Raw genomic sequence first — 19095 nt, 5'->3', positions numbered from 1 at the left:
CGTGTTCTAGTATTTTACCATCTCACTTTTTCATGTACCTGAATCATATTGTTCATTGATACTTTTAAGAAATGCAAACCGTTTAAGCTCTGGAAGGGGACTATACTTCTGCTAGACACCTGCTTTCCATTTGCAGGTGCTCACTGAAGGATAGAACACCAACGAAGTGAAAATGGATGTTAACTGTATTTCCCAGTGTTTCCCAGAATAGCCAACTGGTTTGCTACAGAGACAGCAGCATAGGACAAATGGCATGGTTATTTTATACTTTAAGCCCATTCTTTGAATGCTGCCCCACAAACCTCTGCCTTATTCCCATATTTCCCCACAGAGGTTTCACTATTTCCCTAGTAACAGCTCATTTCAAGACCAGACTTGAAATTTGTGAGTCTTGAACAGTTGTCGCTACATTATATTCAAATATCCCAGAGAGATTGGAGGAAGTACTCAATAGGAAAAAACTCAGTTATTCTTTGGCTTACTATTGTTATGCAAATAAGGCAGGAAAAGGGCCTGCCATAAATGATCATTAATGGAATATAGTGCATCGTTCAGCTTTCTGCAACTAGCTTTATCTAAGACGAGGAGTGATGTCCCCCACTCACACACAGAGTAGAACTGCTCTTTCTAATAAACTGCAATACCTGATGATATGAGATCAACCAGTTAATTATAGTAAATGTAAAACAAGCTTGATAAATTTCTAGTGAGGGGACAAGAAACTGCTAGTTTGAAATACAACTTTATTTTTTTAATCAATATGCAATCTACAAAATGTTATTACAAGATTATCAGCATGATCTGTTTATACTTATACTGACAAAAGACCCAAATAAAATTATATTTTCCATTAAGAGTAACAGCAGTGCTTCAGAGTTATCAAAATTATAGCCACGAACGCTAACTGCAGCAGTTAGTTACTGTGTTTAGCCAACAAAAAGACAAATAAACGTAAAATAGAGGTGTGGACACCAATACTGCAGCTAAGAAGTCCGTCAAGTAAAATAAATGCAACTAAAAGCAACATGTGAAAACACATTTTCAGACGTAAAGTACTTTGGGACAATTAATACGGGATCTGGAGGAAAAAAAGCAAGGAGCATAAGAATGACAGCGGCTTGCATCATGTTCAATGGAGTGCGCCATCATCCTCATTTCTCGAGAGCTGCTACATAGGGGCAGCCAGACCATCGTTCCCAATCACTGCAAAGCTTCAGCTTTGACACTCAGTGACACCTCTTTTCCTCTCTTTTGTGCTCCTTTCTACTTGGAATAAGCAAGCATTGCAGGTTGCTTACTTACTAGCATCAAGAATCTTCTACAGTGTTTTTTTTCTGCCCATTACCACTATTCCTTTCTTCTTTTTTTTTTTTTGCCTCTCCTTTATTCTTAGAGACTTTGATGCAGATCCCATTTTGTCAGTTAAAAGATTTCCATTGACTTCAATGGGTGTTTGAATCCAAAATTACATCAAGTACCATTTACCTACAGTAATACAATTAGTACGAGAAAGATGAATGCAAAGATAAAGTTTGTCAGTTTCAGCAAATACGACACACTGTAAATAAGGCACTGAAAGAAAGTTACTCTGTTTAATGCGTGGCTTTCAGTTTAAACCTGACAATTAGTGCAGCCTAAGGCTGAATAATTACCCTGTTCAGTCTCAAACTGATGTTTGTATGCCTTGCTGTCAGAATATTTAAAAATAGGCTGCAGTTTAATGAAAGAAAGTTTGGGTTGTCTGACTTTTTTCCCCCCATCAAATTCTAACTTCCTATTATATTGCACCGTGAATTTTGGACTATAAAACCACTATAAAAATATACTATAAACTATATAAAACACTATGATAATAGCTGTTCTCATTGATTTCTGTTTAAAATATAAAATATCCCAAGCCCTGCTGGTCCTTTGTGAAGGAAACACAGATAATATCTAAATACTGCCCTGCAGTAAATGTTAGCGAATTGTCAGCATCTTAAGTGACCCAAACAGTTGGAAGAATTTCAGTGACTGCAGGCGCTAGCTGTGGGCAAGCAGAGATCAGACACGTGCCAACCCTGGTTCCTCGCACGATGCCAATGCACCTCATGGGTTATTTAAAGCTCCAACCCTTCTGCTAGCTCGACACTGAGCATCACAACAGCTTATAGCAACTGTTCCTCATCTCCATTCTCCTCCCAAATTACAATTAGAGACTACTTATAGCCCAGATTTCTAAAGAATCAAAGCCAGTATGTTTACTCACTATCACCTGCTGTAGCCTTCATAGAAAATGTTAGTCTTAAATATTGAAAATATTTGTTCAGTAGGTTGTACTCAAAGGACATCAGAGAATGCAGAAGAAATAGTAGAAAGGGGAAACCAGGGTGTTTCTGCTTTAGCACATTGCAATAGAATAGGAAGTTAGAATTTGATGGGGGGAAAAAAAGTCAGACAACCCAAACTTTCTTTCATTAAACTGCAGCCTATTTTTAAATATTCTGACAGCAAGGCATACAAACATCAGTTTGAGACTGAACAGGGTAATTATTCAGCCTTAGGCTGCACTAATTGTCAGGTTTAAACTGAAAGCCACGCATTAAACAGAGTAACTTACTTTCAGCGTGGCAATATTTCTGTGGAATTAATTCTCTATGATCCTGATCCAATTCCGATTAAAGTTAATGGCAAGTCTTGCAGGCCTCAGATGGAAATCCAAGAGTCTGCAATATAGATAAAGCTGCAGTTTGACGTTTTTACATTAACGAGTTCAGAAAGGCTGAATGATCCTTTGCACCATACCAGATATAATACATACACACTAGCAGGAAAGATGACTTGTAACGTGGCTGTTCGTCACTTGGGCCATTCAAAACAACAGCTCATCTCTTGAGGGTTCAACACTACATGGGCTTCTTGAACACATCCCGAGATACAGCAGACACCTGACAGAAGAAAAGCAGCCGTTGCTTCTGCAGGACCTGTAACCCAGCACCAGGTACCGAATGCCCAGGAAATAAGTGCTGCGAGTGGGGGTCCTGAGGTGAACGAGTCCCAGAACAGCCTGGCTGTCCCCTTAAAAACAGAAAAATAGAGGCCAGCTGGGGCAAGACAGGCTTTGGACAATAACCACTGCTAACAGATCTATTGAATTAGCTGTGTTAATGTCCATCAAAACAAGTCAGCCTCAGACAAAGGTTAGTGCAGGTATCTGCAACACGTATTTTGCTTCCTCTACCTTACCGAGCAAAGAGGTTAATAGATACTGTAGCTCTAGTATAACCAGGGACTTCAGCAAATTGCAGAGCTCTGCCATGATGCTAAGTATAAATGTTTTGCCCTAGCGTACACTGTGCCTCTTAGTTCGCTGAGAAGTACACAAACCAAAATTAAATATGATTAAAACAAACCAAACATGACTTGAAGGTGCTAAGTCAAAACACGGATGGAGGATGCAACAGAGCTGAGACATACTTGGATCACTACTACGCTCAAACGCTTGCTTAGATTTATAATAATATAATCTGCTAATAAAAAGGGATATATAGAGAAGCCAAAATACCATAATAGTCTATTTGGGGCTTTGGCAATGCAATATCCATAAAAAAACCTCCCCTGGGGACTTACTATTGAATCTATTATCTATTTCATTATTAGCTTCCAAATGGGGGGAAAAGTTTATTGTGATGAACTAGGTTCATATTATGGCCTTCTGTTTCCTCAGACTGGTAATTTTCTCAGTGCATATCCCACATATTTCTACTTTTGGGGAATAACATTTATCTGTATTTTTACATAGTGTTCATATAAACAGTTACAAGCTGTGACAAAATATAAAGTGAGCCTTAGTGCATTACTATATTTTTGTTCTCCACTAATTTCAGTTTGAAGTAAGGATAATTTTAGGAAAACTGCAGCACAAAAAAAAAAAAGAAAAAAAAGTATCAGAAACATTTTTTTAATTTATCAGATTTTTTCAGACCTGGAATTACAGCCTGCAGAAAATGACAAAGGGGATAATGGCTGAGGGGAAGCATTAAAACCTTTCCCTAAATGCCAATAATTCGTTGAAAACACAGTTAACACATTGATACGGGGTTAGTAGCTCAAGCTGCCTGCTGAAGCGTCACAGCTTCAATTCCCTTGCGATTGTCTATTCCTGCATTGTTTCCCCACAGAAAATGCTGCCTTTAGAGCCAGCAGCATGAAAACATCTCCCTTCCCATGCATGGAAAGACATGCCCTCTGTCTTAAAAGTTACTCAAAGCAACAGCTCCTGCAGTTTCCAAGCCAACATCTGGAACTTGCATCCTAAAGGAGACCCACGGCGAACGGCAGCAACCAGCCATTTCTTCAGTTTGTGGGGAAAACCCTCCACTGGTGTAAATTCTCAAAGCTTCATCAAATGAAACGGGCCTGGACTGATTTACGCTTGCTGAGCATCCGCCCCTTGTCTCACTTGCTGCCGCAGCGAGAAAGATTTGTCTAATGCTGGCACAGAAACTTCAATCACATCTGCCATATGGTTTTTTGCCCAAGAGATTACTTTGAGTGAACCTATAAAGTGCTGGGGAGGAAACGCTCACAGCCACAGAAAAATGAAGAATATTATTGCAGAGGAACTTTTCCCATTTTACCAATGAAATCACCCAGTTTCCAACCCATTAATTGAGGCTCTTGTCGAGAATAATATTATGACTTGTTCTGTTCACGTATATTGAGGGGAGCAGAAACACGGGGGATTTCGGTTTTCAAACAGCACTAAAAAATGTAATTGCTCCTGCTGGACCTTACACAGATGCTGGTCTGCACATAAGTGCTCTGGCAGTTTTTATTGCTGAATATTATATGTCCAAGTGACATGAACTCTTTGAGTAGTGCTATTAGGTTTCAATATGGAGTATGAGATCATTCCCAAGTCATAGGTACGCAACAGGAAAATAATATATTACAGTCAGTCAATTAAGTGCTCACATCCTGCAACTCTTTACAAGGTGACCTTACTCATACCGCCATTCCCATGACAAGAAGTTTACTTGAATGCAGGCCAGTCAAACCCGTACTCGTTTGCAGAATCAAACCCAAAAGCACTAAAAAAAAGAAAAAAAGTCAATGACCGTGTTTATCCTAAACTAGGTCACTGCGCTTCTTCTAACAATAGAATTTCCTATGTAAATTGATTCCTACTAATATCCTCTGACGGTGCCTCCTGTCCTCTTTTACTGCATTAGGCAGTTGCCAGCCTTATCTGGATCTTCTCCATCAATCCTAATCCACTTCTTTTCAATTTCAACCTGTAGTTAGAAAACAAAAAAAAAACCCAGGTAGAATTAGCAAATAATTGGGCACTGAGAGTGTGATCTGCAGCAACGGCACGAATAAAAGCTTTGACACAGAATCAAAACATTTCCAGACCCAACAGATTTCAAAACCAGTACTCCCCAAAATAGCTCAACTGAAGAAAAACAATGCTGCATTTGCAGTTCTGTTTTTCAGCATCATCTTTGATCAGACAAGGAATTATTTTTTAATGATTCTTTTGCTCAAAGTAATTATCACAACTGCATGCAAAATATGTTTAGAATACAAAGCACATTTGCTTTGCAAATACCATATGGGGGAGTGGGGAGGAAGAAGGGTAGGAAGAAGAGGAGGAAAACATTGAAAATATAGCCCTGAAAATACCTGGCAATTGTAAAAAGCTTTCTGAACCACGTGTTTCTGGGGCTGCACATCACTCTCTATGCCCAGTGACTTGACTTCTGTTCCTGAGGCACAGGTATCATGAACGACGAACTGGACAGTAGCAAATGGATACCAGTCAGACGGGATTTCCTGGTCTGATCCGAGTTCCAGTTTGTAAGACAGGCTATGTGGATGATCTGAACCTTGGAAAAGACAAAAAACCAAACACCATCAGTTAATTATCTTTTCTTTGTTTACAGTGCAAGGTTAAGCTGCTAGCAAGAGAGCACAGCGCTATCTTTTACTAATGCAGAGCTGTTCTTATAACACAACATTATTCTATCTATAATCTTTTACTACTTGGGCATAAGGCGGTCCCTTACTCATTTTTTCTCTGCTTCAGCACACTTTTCACGATCACTGCAGTTTTACAAATTAATTAGCACAAGATTTACCAGATCCTCCCAGCTTCTGATTAGGAGAAGAGTATTACAAACTTAGGGATTAGTTGCTAAATTCAGACTATTAGAGAAGAATCTCATTTTTCACTTAACAATACATTTCTTACTATTGTAGGAAAATAAAAATTGGAAGACCCCAGCTTAGCCAAGGCAGAGATGCCTCCCTGTGTCCAACAACCACCCTTTCCGGAGCTCTCTGCTGTGGGAATTTTACTGGAGTGTTTATTTCAAGTACTACAGCTATCTTGTGTAACATCATTTATTACAGTCTGTCTCCGTGCCCGTCTACGGCAGGAAGATAAAGGTGCAGCTCAAAGTGCTGCTCAAACAAGATACATCCCAGCTGACAGGATAAGGGCTACCTGGACTTGGTTTGTTATGGGAAAAGAACATACTCTGTTTCTTCCAAACAAAAGTATTACTAAAGTAACTGTCACGTTATAAAGCAGAGTCTTGAAGGACTGCCCATGTACTGCAGCATATCCTAAATTACTTTAATCTAGCCTTAGATCCTCGGGATCACTTGCTTTAGCATTTTTTTTATGTCGCAATGGTAAGGGAAAGCATTTCTCCTCCTCCTGGCACACAGGAACACCGGGATGGAAAGCCTGCTTTCCAAAGAAACGGAGGTCAGCAGGCTCACTATGTGCATGAAAGCAGTATAATATAATGTAATGAAAAGAATCATTTATGACATAGCTGCCTCTCCAAATTCTTCAAGGCAAAAAGCAGTAATCCTCCGTTTCCCCTCCTCTCCAGGATTTTAAGCATCAGCATAGCCAACTACCTACCTTTTGGCTGCAGGCGCAAAAAAAAAAAAAGCAGAGAAAGGACTGGCCATGTTTTGTCAAAGGCAAGCCTAGCAGTGTATATTTGGTTTTCATCCATTATACTGAACAGCATCTGAAAGTTCAGGCAAAAATGTCCCATTCTTTATGCACTCACTTTCTCCGGTGGCAGGAATCAATTTCGTATCGGAATGAAGGAAATACTGAGGATGGAGTTAACATAGACTGAGCTTTATCCATCCCGTGGGAAAAATCGCTGTAACACTCCACAGGCTCATGGGCATTTCGTAAGGCAAAAATAAATTTAAAAAGCTACATCTCTGTTGCTCCTGGGAGCCTTGGGCTGGGTGCATCCTCTGGTCTGTGCTGCAGGTTTTCCCTGCAACCTGCCTCACAGCCTGCCCAAGCCAGTTCTGATTTTAGGATTTAATTTACGTTTAAGCGGTTTGATGGGCAGAGTTCTGTCAAACACATGTGTCTCTGACTTCACCAGAACGAAGTCTAATTCAATAAACCGTCCTCCAGATTTCATTCCAAGTCCGACATAGAGTCAATGGGTTCCCAAAAATCAAGGCGTAAAGAGCATGAAATTCGCGCTTGTCTTAATCATACTCACTAAAACATTTAACATTTTGTTTTCCTTTTGACTAATTATATGATTAGTATAATTAATAATTCCCTCCCTCTTCCTTGCTGTTACACTCAACGGCACAGTTAAAACTTGACTGCCTGGAAGAAAAGGTGAGGGAAGGGGAGAAAGGAATCGGAAGTGTCCTTTGGCTTATCAGCCCCTGAACTCTAGATGGGGGAGGTCTCCAACTCTTTTTCTCCCCCCTGCTGTTTTCCATGTGTAATAACAACAATAATCAGTAGCTTTAAAAGCTGTTTGCTGACTGCAAGTGTTCCCCTCTCTGTTCGGTTGACCCCAAAGGCACGCACACCGAAACATAGCAGCATTTACAGCCACCACGTTGGACTAGGGGCATGTCCCTGGGCAAGTGCAGTCCTTCACCATCTGGACTCTGTACATGGCTGAGTTACAAGCATCCCCGGCAGGCTTGCTTCCAGCAGCACATCGCATTCGATCCTTATCCTAAATGCTGCTTTTTTACATAACTACTTGTAATGTTCAAAGAAAACCTGAACTGGATTTTAGAAAATAATGCTATATACACACCAACTGGAGTCCTGCACCATGGAAGAGTTATCAGCCACGGGCCATGAAGTCTCCCAGGCGCCTTTAAAGAAACGTGTATCACGATGGAGAGCCAGCACCCACTCCCCAAATGGGACTAGCTGCTTCTTTCTACCAAAGTACGGCTCTAATACGTCCTCATAAGGAACTGGTTACAGAAATTGTTGGAAGAGGTAATACAACTTGCACTCATAAATGCAAGGGCAGATCCATAAAAGGGATCTTTTGTTGCAGACAAAAAATGTGTAGGTCCTGAGTTTTGGGAATGAAGCTCCCCTACGTACGTCCAGTACAGTAGCACCTTTAAGGTGAGTGGGGAGAAGTAGGTGCCCAGCAACGGCCATCACCAAAGCCAGCACAGAGGGAAGGAAACCTGACCGAGCAGGACAGGCTGGAGAGATCAGACAGAAAAACCTCACCCCTCCTTGCAGACTTTGCAACCTACCTGCCGCACCAGTCAAGGCACAACGCTTTATAACCCACACACAGTTAAAAAACATGACAACCACCACCCAAACCATGGCCCATGACCAAAAGCAGCAGTACCGTCACCTCCTTTTTATGTAAAAGCCTACCGCTTAGTTCACTCGCACATGAATCGGGCTCAGAGTCACCCACGCAGCTGTATGGCAATGCTGGTATGGGGGTGGAGTAGGAGGGCTGACTGATTTGTGCTAAATCAGCGCTACCGGCGTGTGCGAGACATTACTCACACCCTGGAGCACGCTACGGGACAGGGTCCTTCAAGGCACTAAAGCACAAAGATACCCGGCTTGCAAGCTCGTAAAGGTCTTAGGCAAAGGAGTGCAATGCCACGGGGACGCAGCGTGTGGCTAAAGTCTCAGGACAGTAATACAATACACAGAGATGGGTAAAACTATAACATTAGGGACTTTATTGCTGAAACAGAGGAGGGAACAAAGTCAGAAACAAACATTACAACCACCTGCCAGCTCCTTGAGAAGGAAATTGGAGGAGGACTAACAAGTGTTAGGAGGAGACGGCTCTTCGTCACTCATGTACACGGAGACAGGTCCGATCTGTACACCTCTGTGATGTGGGCCTTGTTCACTATCTGCTGCTGGTCATCTCTTGCTGTGTCCAAGCCCATTTCTCCCGCACTAACACTCTCTTGGTCCACAGTCCCTGTTCCAGACTGCCTGGACCTGGTGGAACGAGCCCCCTGTTGGGGTGGGCCTCTCCATCCTTGAATCTGCCATCGTCCCAGCAACAGCTGTGGTGACAGCAACACCAGCGGTGAAGGAGACCAGAAGCAGCACCCCATTCCACAGCCAAACTCTGAGACGTCATCCCATCTGTGGTACCACAGCCCACCCAAGCTGTGCTCCTCTTGACTCCAGGACCTGCTCCGCTTTCCAGTGGTGGCGCTGGGCTGCAGCTTGGCAACGCGCTTACTTGACCTGGTCTTTGTGCTGTTTCCTGGGTCGGCATGCACAGACTGCATGTCAGCCTCAAGTGAAGGGTCCTTCATAGCAGCAGTCGCAACACTAAGATGGCACATCATGCCCTGGCCAGGAAAGCGGTGCGCTCTGCCTCTGAGGCTATGGTTGACCAAGGATGTGAGGAGAAAGGGTTTGTCCAAGAGCAGTAGCATCTTGTTTGGAGTCCATTTGTGGTAGTAGTAAAAGGGTGTAGATCTAATGGCTTTTGGAGATCAAATTCAGCATCTTCCTGTTGTGGGAGGGAGGTCTATGGAGAAACAAGTAGCAATGGGAATTGTCTGGAAAATTATTTTGTCTTCTGAGAAAGGTACTCCAGAAATAACCACTGCTTGGAATTTTTGTGGATAGGTATAGTAAATGTTGGATGGTAGATGTCCACTTAAGCCCAGGCATAAATGGGCCATTCCTCTTGGTCTGCTGCTAAAGGCTCCTGTGTTAGACATGGCACAGTTGTGGTTCAGTACCATATAGCACTTAAAAAAAAACCTCTGGGTTTATATTCCAGCTAACCCACACCCATGAGATGGTTTCAGTGTTGGGATCCGACGAGTTCTGGAGTCCTTTCTTTCCCCTAGGTGGTAACCTGCAAAGGTAGAGATGATAGTTTTGGGATCTAGTTACTGCCCTGGGTCCTCTGGAGCAGCCTCCACTGGACCTTTTTGCCTACTCCCAAAACACAGGGTTCCCCCCAGCCCATCCGTCTCGTGCACCAACGTCAATGTCAGAAGGAGGTACTCACCACTTCGCTTGTGGAGAAGTTCCTCTGCCCACTGCTGGGCTGTGGTAGGAGCATGGAGCTACTTCTTCCCATCGGCTGTCAGACAGCAAAGCGATCAACCAACACTTTGGGAGACGGTGACCATTGTCTTAGTTTTCACCTAAAACTGGCCAGTCCTTGTCATCTCTGCTCCATGAAACTGTTGTTTCCCAGGCCTTGTATTACACTGGAGTTAGAAGAAGAAAGAGGGGCTGCATGCACAAGATCCTTTTGCAGAAAAACCTGTAATGCTGAATAAGCAAGATGTCGGCCAGAAAAAAGGTAGTGGTGTGGAAAGACAAGCTGGATGAAGCAGGCGTGGTTGAAGTCTGTACAGTTGCCCAGTGGAAGCTAAGACAACATATTCAGATGCGAGCCCAGCTATCCAAAATGTGGCCCAGCAGGCATTGTGGAGACATGACCATCTGGCCTGATGGAATTGAATCACTCCTGAAAGATAATTTAGGGAGATAACTGAGCTTTTACTAGCTAACTTAGGAGACAGAAACCCTGGCATTTAGGTGTCTAGACAACTTGTTAATGTCTTTTGTGAATTCAGAGACCTAAGTCTTTCCTGTCTTACATCTGAAAATTTGGCTCTTATTTCCTAAAAATGTTCCAAATTCTTGCTTTCTCTGAAGAATAACAACAAAAAAGCCAAAACAAACAAACAAATCAGTAAAACTATGAAACTAGATTCAAAGCTTCATTTAGCATTCATATAGCACTTCACAAGCAATTAATAACCTAACTTTGTTGCATTTACTCACACTATTTATCCCCTATTAACCTGTATGAGTAGCATTCAAGCAACCTTGATCCGAGAAAGCCTCATGAAGCCAAGCAATTTAGGTCAAAAAAATGTTTCGGTTATTTTAGTTAAGTAGTAATTCTAATTTTGTCAGAATATGTCCAGTTCTAAAAGCCTTATTTTGAACATCAACAATTACTAAGAATGGATTTACATGAGGACTGTCAGAAGTTAACAATTCCTGCAGCTGTGTCTAAATGGGTGCATTTATCCAACATTCTGGGAAATAGGGGAATGGGAAGGTACAACTGCCAAGGAGCAGTTTGCAACGGTGCTGGTGCCAGAAGGAGGTGGCTGGGCAGGGATGGAGCCCACCAAACAAAGCCATGGCTTGGAGTTTCCACCTAGACAGTTTAGAAAACAAAAAAGTGGCAGCTGAAGGTTGCTGGGTGCCACTTCACCTCCCACACTTGAGTCCATGCTCAGATGCTAAAGGCTGCCAGCAGCCACAAGCTCCCCTGGCTCCATTTCTCTCTGTGGCTTAATCAGCGCGTCCTCAGCGTGGCTCCACGATGCAGAAGAAAAGGAGAAATAATCAGCTGAAGAACTGTTGCTTTACACAACGGCCCAAGGATGGAGGTGTCCTAGCAGGAAACACCGCAGGCCACAAATTTACACAGCAAGAGATTAAAACACAGGGTTTCGAAGTCTAGTCTCTCCCCAGCTGCCTGGGCGACAGAGGCGCATACAGCTTCTCCAGTGCAAAGCCTGGCCCCAGTACTGTGCTGAAATCACAGTGTGTTCTACATTTCCTTATACAATGCCCCGATTTCACAAATGTAGCCTCAATTTGCAGGAATTTCATTGGACCCACTCTTCAAAGTCTACAGTTTTTTAACTTTTTTTTTTTTTTTTTTTTTTAAAATAATGCTAACACTCGGGCTCCAAACTCTCCATTTATATATCTGAAAAAGCATAGGCAGCTTTTAAAAATCTGGGGTATCTCGCAGCTCACATCGACTTCGCTTGCCCAGCACTCTTCCAAGGAAGCACTTTAGTAGAATCCAGTGGATACTAACATATTTCAATGTCTATAAATGGAGTCACAATATAACTGCAGGCAACCTTTCCTTTTCCCTTTTTTTTTTTTTTTTTTTTAAGAAGCCTTGGACAAAGCCTTTTTGAAAGCAAAAGCCTCAGCATGTTTTTCTCCCTGCAGTAAATGTATTATGAAAGTTTACATATTTCTATTAGTTTGACTGCCTCCAGATTTTTGGCATGCCTTGGGACAACTCTATTTTTAAACTCTTAAGTGCATACAGAAAACTTGATAGAGAGGTTTAAAATTTGACCAGGCAGTATTACTACCGAAATGTTTTTTCAAACGCATGAACATCTCAAGGATACAAATGATTTTGCAGATCTCAGCCACAGGAATTATTCAAATGTCAAAAGTTTAAGCTACTGGTAGAAAATAATGCAAAGCTGTAGAATGCCACAAAAAACAGTTCTTACTTTCAAATAATATAAATCTGAAGTTAATTGTGCACATCAAATCTTAAGGTGAGTGAACTGCAGGGAATTAAAGCTTTGGAAGACTTATAATCGTCTTTAAAATTGCCTGACTAAATTGCTGACTTGATTTTGCAGAAGCAAACCTACATTAAATAGCAAAGAGCACTAAGAGCTACCCGAACAGTCAGTCCCGTAAGCCTTGGGAAAACACACGGGCCACAGCAGCACAGTGCAAATCCCTGAAGCCTGGAGTACAAGACACCCGTATCTACAGATTTTGAAGACCTGAAGAATCTTCTTCTGCCCACTGGTTCTCCCACATCTCCCCATCAACTCCTCTGCCCTCCCTGTCCACTTTCCAGTCTCCCCAACCCCTCCCTTACTGCCTCCCCTTATCTCCCCTCTCTCGGTCATTTCTCTCCCCCCACCATTAATTCTGGCTTGGCTCCCTGCCTTGCGTTAGCCCGTCTGCCGATGCCGCGTCTCCTCTGCTCTCCCGCTGCCCATTGCTTGGCAGCCACCGGCATCCTCTCCGAGCAGAGCGTGCGATAGCCGGCTAACAAGCAGCGTGGAAAAGGCAGGGCTCAGCCAATTCGGGAGGAACCATACGGCATTAGCCACAGGTCCAAGCCGACCACAGCTTCTTCCAAAGCAAAAGAAGGGGAAAAACAGAGATGGCGTTAGCACGACGTCATTTCTGAATCTTCCCACAGCGGCGTTCGTGCTGTTCCTGCCGCGGTGCGCATCAATAGAAATCGAAAGGCACAGTTGCTCGAGGCTTGAGAGACCTCACGGCCTAAGCAAGACCCAGTCTGCACGCAAAAGGGACCAGTATTTCCACGCAGCATCATTTGTAAAAATAGTAGCTCTCATCTGCCAGTAGCCGTTCATACTCTCACAACTGCCACATTAGCATGTTGAGGTAGGATGCTTTCAAATGCTGTTTTAATACCAAAAGCAAGCAATCTAGTTCATATATAGCCTCAGGATAATATTCCCTTTTCATTTGTTCCTGCCTCATTTTTTTCTGTCGATCTGTTACTTCTGTCACTGAAATATCAATCAGAATTCAAATATCAAATATCAAACTGTAAAAAAATAAAATAAAATAAAAGTCATAATTACCTAAACAACAGGTCAGATTAAATAAAACTTATAATTAGTTAAAAATGAGGAAAAAAATATCCTCGGGAGTTTTTTTGCCTTTACTCTTTTTTCTTTTTTTTTTTTTTTTTTTTTTTTTTAATAGTTTTGAATGTTAACTCTCACCTGCACACACATCTAGCTGTCAGAACCTAGGAGTCGATACGTCAACTTAGTATTAGCATACCTGAAACCAGGACTTAAGAAGATTTAATCTTTTCTGGACGTTTTAAAGCCATAGTTAGTCCAGACAGTTAGGATACTACAAGACTAGGCCAATCCATTTGTTAATACTACACATTTACCCCCTTCTTACAAGTACAGATTTTACAGATATTTTCGGCAAAATGCTTTAATAGATGCCCTTGTCTTACACAGATTCCCAAAGCCTCAAATACACATAATGCATATCTAAGCAAAGGATCAAATGCCTTCACTCTACAGAACTTGAAGCAGACGCTGTATTCCTCAAGAATTTTTATGCCTTTAGAAAAGTACTATATAGGGCTATTAATCTGGTAACATGACTGAAAATTGGAATTTTAAAACCATGTATTTCTTACTACAGACTTGAGGTTTACTCAGAATGATGAGATCCACTTCCATGATACTGCACGCTTGTAATTACTGACAATAATACATCCGCCTTCATTGAATAAATTAGGCAAATGTCCTTTTTTTTAAAAAAGAAAAAAGGCTATATTCTCTTTTTCCTAAAAGGTTACTCCAGCTTCTACCAATACCACCGCACAGATAAAAACCCAAACTACGGAAGCTGATGGAGGCACACAAGCATAAAACCAGTGAAGACGTGCAGCCAAGCCCGTCATTTTATAGCGCAAATTATTTACTTGAGTTTTTATCTGGAAGCCTGTCTATCTTCCACACAACAGCCCTGTAGGCACTCTCGTATTTTGCTGTTCCAACCGAGACTTGTATTACGGGATCAGATTCAACCTCGTGTAAAGCGCCAAGGCACGCTCTCCTATTCATTTTCGCTTTTAGGGACTTGTGCCTTTGGAGGTTCGTGGTCCAAAGTGCCTTGATCCACTGCGTGGGAACGGGAAAGCGTATCATAACGTTTTCACAGTGTTTCAGAGAGGGTAAACGCGTTGGGATCGGAGCAGTGGAAGACATGTTGATAAAAGCCTGAAGTTCAACATACGCCCCCTGAACCACTACCGCTGCCTTCACAGAAAAGGGAAGGTCTTGCCCGTTGTACCGTGTCCTGAAACGCATCAGTTCCAGCCTACAGGCATCCGGGGGCGTGAACTTAATAGTTCGCGATTGCTCGAATTCCTGCGCTTTGACACAGTTATGGAAATGGCAATCGAGAATATCGATCCATTTCTTCTCCTCCTCCTTCTCGAAGTAACGCTCGTCCCTCTTCTGGAGCTCCAGGTCGTTCAGGGTTAGAAAGCAGTCGGCGCTTCCATTCACAAAACACAAGCAGTAAATGTGCGTGATGACGGCGCTTTCTATGAGTTTTCCTTCCACCTTAGTGACTTTCCCCCAAAAGTTATCCACTATTTCCAGAGTCATTTCTTGCTCTTCATAATTCCTCTTTTGTCTAGAAACGGTAGGAAGTTTCATCAGCTCTTCCTCGACCGTTACGAGAAAATCGGTGAAGTCGTTGTAATCTGTAGTGCCCAGCTTTAACATCTGCTCAACCTCCGGCTCATGGATCACTTCTACTTTGGGATGATACCTCCTTTTCTCTGTGTAAGACACGCACTCGATCTTCACGGTATGGATTTTTCCCGAGACGTTATAGCTCTCCAATTTGGGTTCGGACAGCTTACAGTGTGGCTGCAGCTGGAACTCCCTGAAAGGTTTCTCCAGGCCCTTTTCGTAATACATCTGCAGTACACCTCCGGCTAGGACACTAAGGTAAATAGGGCCCCATTGCCGAGACGACATCATGTTCTTCTTTTCGGGAATCCTCAGCATGAACGGCCAGCCATCGGCTTTCCGGCTCCTGAAGAGGCCGCGTGGGACGGCAGGGGAGAGCTTGTGCCACGCGTGAGCGCCGGAGTCGGGCGGGCTTCCCGCGGCATCGCAGCTATCGGCCTGCAGGTGCTCAAGCCTCTCGCAGATGTAGCTAAAGGAGCCCTGGTTAAGGCTTTTCTGATCGTGGCAAGTTTCTTTGTCTTTAGGATGACAGACGCTCCTGTCGAGCGCTTTGTCCTTCCTGTGTGTGCTAACATTAGCTGGCGATGTGCTGAGCGAGCATCCTTCCTTCCAAAAGGGACTGGAAAAAGCACAGTCGCTCTGGAAGTACGGAAAGTGCCCCGCTGCCGACGACGACTCTCCTACCTCCTCGCAGCTTCCTGGCGGATTAGGGCTTCCTTCGTCTGTTGATTTGGAGACCGAAGTCTTAACTGGATGGTCATTAGGCGAGGTGTTCAAAGGAAGGCCGCTCAGTTTCTGCGAGGTTAGGGATGAGCAATTCCCGGCTGATGGAAGAAGGTTAACATTTGATGGCCATTCAGGGATGGGATAAAGGATGTGAATCCCAGGCTTCGGGATGCACGGACTTCCTGGGTAGTCTCTGGTAGGTGTAGTAAGTGGAGAGTTGCTGGGGGGTCCAGGGCTTAGGTAGAAGTCAACTACAGGAGACGAGAGTGGAGTGCTGCCCGTAGAAGATGATCTACTTGAAGACTCATGCACACTAGACAGATTCAGTTTAAGGCCGTTTGCTTTACAACTACTCTGATTATCAACCGATTTCTGAGGTGACTGAAAGAGCGGCTCGTCATCAAAGGTGACCCAATTTGCTGGATTTGTGGAACACATCTTGTAGGAGAAACTTGAGGCACTTGCACACGTATCACCCGCAAACCATCTACGAAGAAACAACAGACATGAATGGAAATAAATTCTCTTGAAAGACAAAACAAAGAAACCCAACCCTTATAAAATTCAAACCACACAAAGCTTAAAATGTGCATGCAGTTCACAAATCCGGTGTACTTTGTGTTTTACATGTACAATCTGAGACAGCCGTGTAGAAACAGGTGAAGTCCCCACGAATCCCCACCGCTCTCCCAGGTGGGGGACCTAAGGGCGACCTAAGCTTTACGGGCTCTTCAGCGTATCTGATGTATGCAGCCTCCAGAGCAGAGAGAGCAGAAAGTCCCACAGCTGTACAGGACTGCTTGCATACTACTTTCTACTATACTGCGTATCTGTAGCTTGTCACACGGACAGAGATTTTCCATACTAGGCCTCTGCTCCGGGTGAGGTTTCCCCTCCATCCCACCCTTAAACAAAACAGCGCTTTACTAAGAATAGTGCAGCTGCTTCCAAGAACAAAATTAGGAGGATGAGGGGGGATATTTTTCTTGTTGTTGAGAAGCTGTAGCAACTCAGTGCTGATGGCAAAGGTACACATACTACAGCCGTCAGGGCAGGACCAGCCCACCAAGATAACGTGCGCAGTGAACGGCCAGTTCCTGAGGTCCCTCCCAGGCCGACGGTCCCCTCGTGCGATGGGCACAGGCGACAGGGCATGAGCATCCCCAGGTGAGAGGCAGCAGGGAGCGTATTGTAGCCACCAGAACCGGGATGCGGCTCATCACCCGCTCCACGCTGCCACCGGAGGTGCCTCCTGCCAGGAGCGGGGTGCGCGGGTTGGTCCCAGACGCCTTCCAGACCTGGGCAGGAATCGCTTCACGTCAGTTCCTTCAACCCCGACTTACGCTCTTAGAGACTGGACGTGTCAGAGTAAAGTTAGAGGGGGGATGGAAGAGCATTAGACTTACAAACAAGAAAGAATTAGCCCTAAGGGTGAGCGATACATCCCTGATGAAGGGTAGACTACAAGCATCCACCCGAGATAAAACACCGGTGAAACACAAGTCAAGGCCAAGTAACAACGTACGCATCTGCTAAGCAGTGAATTGGCTGGCAGCCTGGAAAAAGTACAGGTCTTTAAACAATTAATAAACTACACTTCATCAAACAAAGCATCTTTGGTAAAGGGCTCGGCTAGATGTCCTCGGAGCAGGACTGCAACCAGCAAATAATTAATCTTGCCTTTGTGGTTTTAAATCATGCACTGAAATGTAAACACTCACTGTATCCTTACACAGGACAGGTCGTCCCCAAGGTTTTTCCTCCCCACCGCTCCTGACTGATGAAGAAGCGAGCAACAAATTGCTAATGATGGAGGAATCGAGTAAAATGAAGCACCACAGGGCACAGATAAACATTGTTCATTTGAAAAAAAAATTATTCTTGTTATGTCAGAACATATTCACCTTTGCCTGAAAGCACAAGGCCGGCAGAGTTCATATAGGTAAACCCACCTGCACAAACGTTACTCTGTTAATTAAGGTTAGATAACGATGACTTAAAGCCATTCCCCTTCATGCACACACAGCCATAGTTAGGCCATTTATTTATTGTACAGCACTACAGCGTATAATCGCTTAACCACAAAAGCCATTCTCTATCTGTAGCGCTTAGAGCACAGCTCGTTTCTAGAGATGCCAAGGTTCAGCCAAGTGAAATCTTAACGCTGCGAGTCATTATTTTTTACCATTTCCCCATTACTTCTTGGCCAGTTTATAGCCTTTAAGAAAGCACCATCACCTGTGGCACAGCCCGCTCACTCCACGGCCGAGCAAACAAGAGCTCGCAATGGAGAAGGACTCTGGTCCTTCATTATTTTTTGAACTCTCGACCTTTTTGTTCAGTAAAAATATTTGCACTATGCTAGTTATTTTATAGGCACTCTCCTCTCCACTCACACAGAGAGAAAGAGAGAAAAGGAGCAAACAAGTTTCGAATGACTCCCATAGCTCGGACACACACAACTACCAGTGTACCCTTCACCCACACAATCGCTTCGTCAAAATAAAGCGTAGCAATGGAAAGAAAAGTCACAGCTATTTGGTCTCCGACTTGGTCATCATTTTTTCCTGCCGTTCCACACCCTTCTCCTCCTTTCCCTCTGGCTGCCGGCGCTGCTCCTTCAGCCGTATATATTGATTATTTCTAGATCGGGAAGTTTCAAAGTTTTCAGACCTGCCTTCATCTTTACAAACCTCGTTTGTAGCGACAGCGCACACGAGGCTCACCCGGAGCGCGGCTTTTTTCTCTCACAGCCAGGACTGCGGGGCACGCTGGTGAATAGAGAGCACTAGGCAGCAGCCTCAAAGAGGGCTGCCATTAAAAACTCCTCCGGCGTTTGCGAGAGATAAGGGACGGCCAGCGAGAGAAAAAAACCGTGCCGAGCGAGGGGAGGGAAAGCCCTTCTCCCCGGGGGGGCTCCGGGGGTGGCGCGGGGGTTCGGCGTGAAGCCCAGCGGGAACGGCGGCGCGTTCCGCAGCCGGGCAATCGCGGCCCTTC

General features: G+C 43.9%; 1 protein-coding gene across 1 annotated transcript; it reads right to left on the bottom strand.

The window, feature by feature from the left end:
* Positions 1–5117: 5117 nt before the first annotated feature.
* On the bottom strand, positions 5118–16536 carry LOC104071469 (stonin-1). The gene is made up of 3 exons (XM_009585026.1): positions 14592–16536; positions 5668–5870; positions 5118–5276 (listed from the first exon to the last, which is right to left on the bottom strand). The coding sequence occupies exons 1-3, from the start codon at positions 16534–16536 to the stop codon at positions 5202–5204; spliced, it is 2223 nt and encodes a 740-aa protein (XP_009583321.1). The 3' UTR covers positions 5118–5201.
* Positions 16537–19095: the final 2559 nt, after the last annotated feature.

This window comes from Fulmarus glacialis, unplaced genomic scaffold (genome assembly GCF_000690835.1).
Source record: "Fulmarus glacialis isolate BGI_N327 unplaced genomic scaffold, ASM69083v1 scaffold14089, whole genome shotgun sequence".
NCBI classification, from domain to species: Eukaryota; Metazoa; Chordata; class Aves; order Procellariiformes; family Procellariidae; genus Fulmarus; species Fulmarus glacialis.
This window is presented reverse-complemented; position numbering and strand designations above follow the sequence as displayed.

Excerpts from the sequence above, each read along its gene's own strand:
- LOC104071469 (XM_009585026.1), bottom strand. The coding sequence starts at position 16,536 with ATGTGTTCCACAAATCCAGCAAATTGGGTCACCTTTGATGACGAGCCG. Across the intron at positions 5,871-14,591 it reads GCTTCCAGATAAAAACTCAA|GTTCAGATCATCCACATAGC; the intron begins GTAAATAATTTG and ends GTCTTTTCCAAG. Across the intron at positions 5,277-5,667 it reads AAGCTTTTTACAATTGCCAG|GTTGAAATTGAAAAGAAGTG; the intron begins GTATTTTCAGGG and ends TTCTAACTACAG.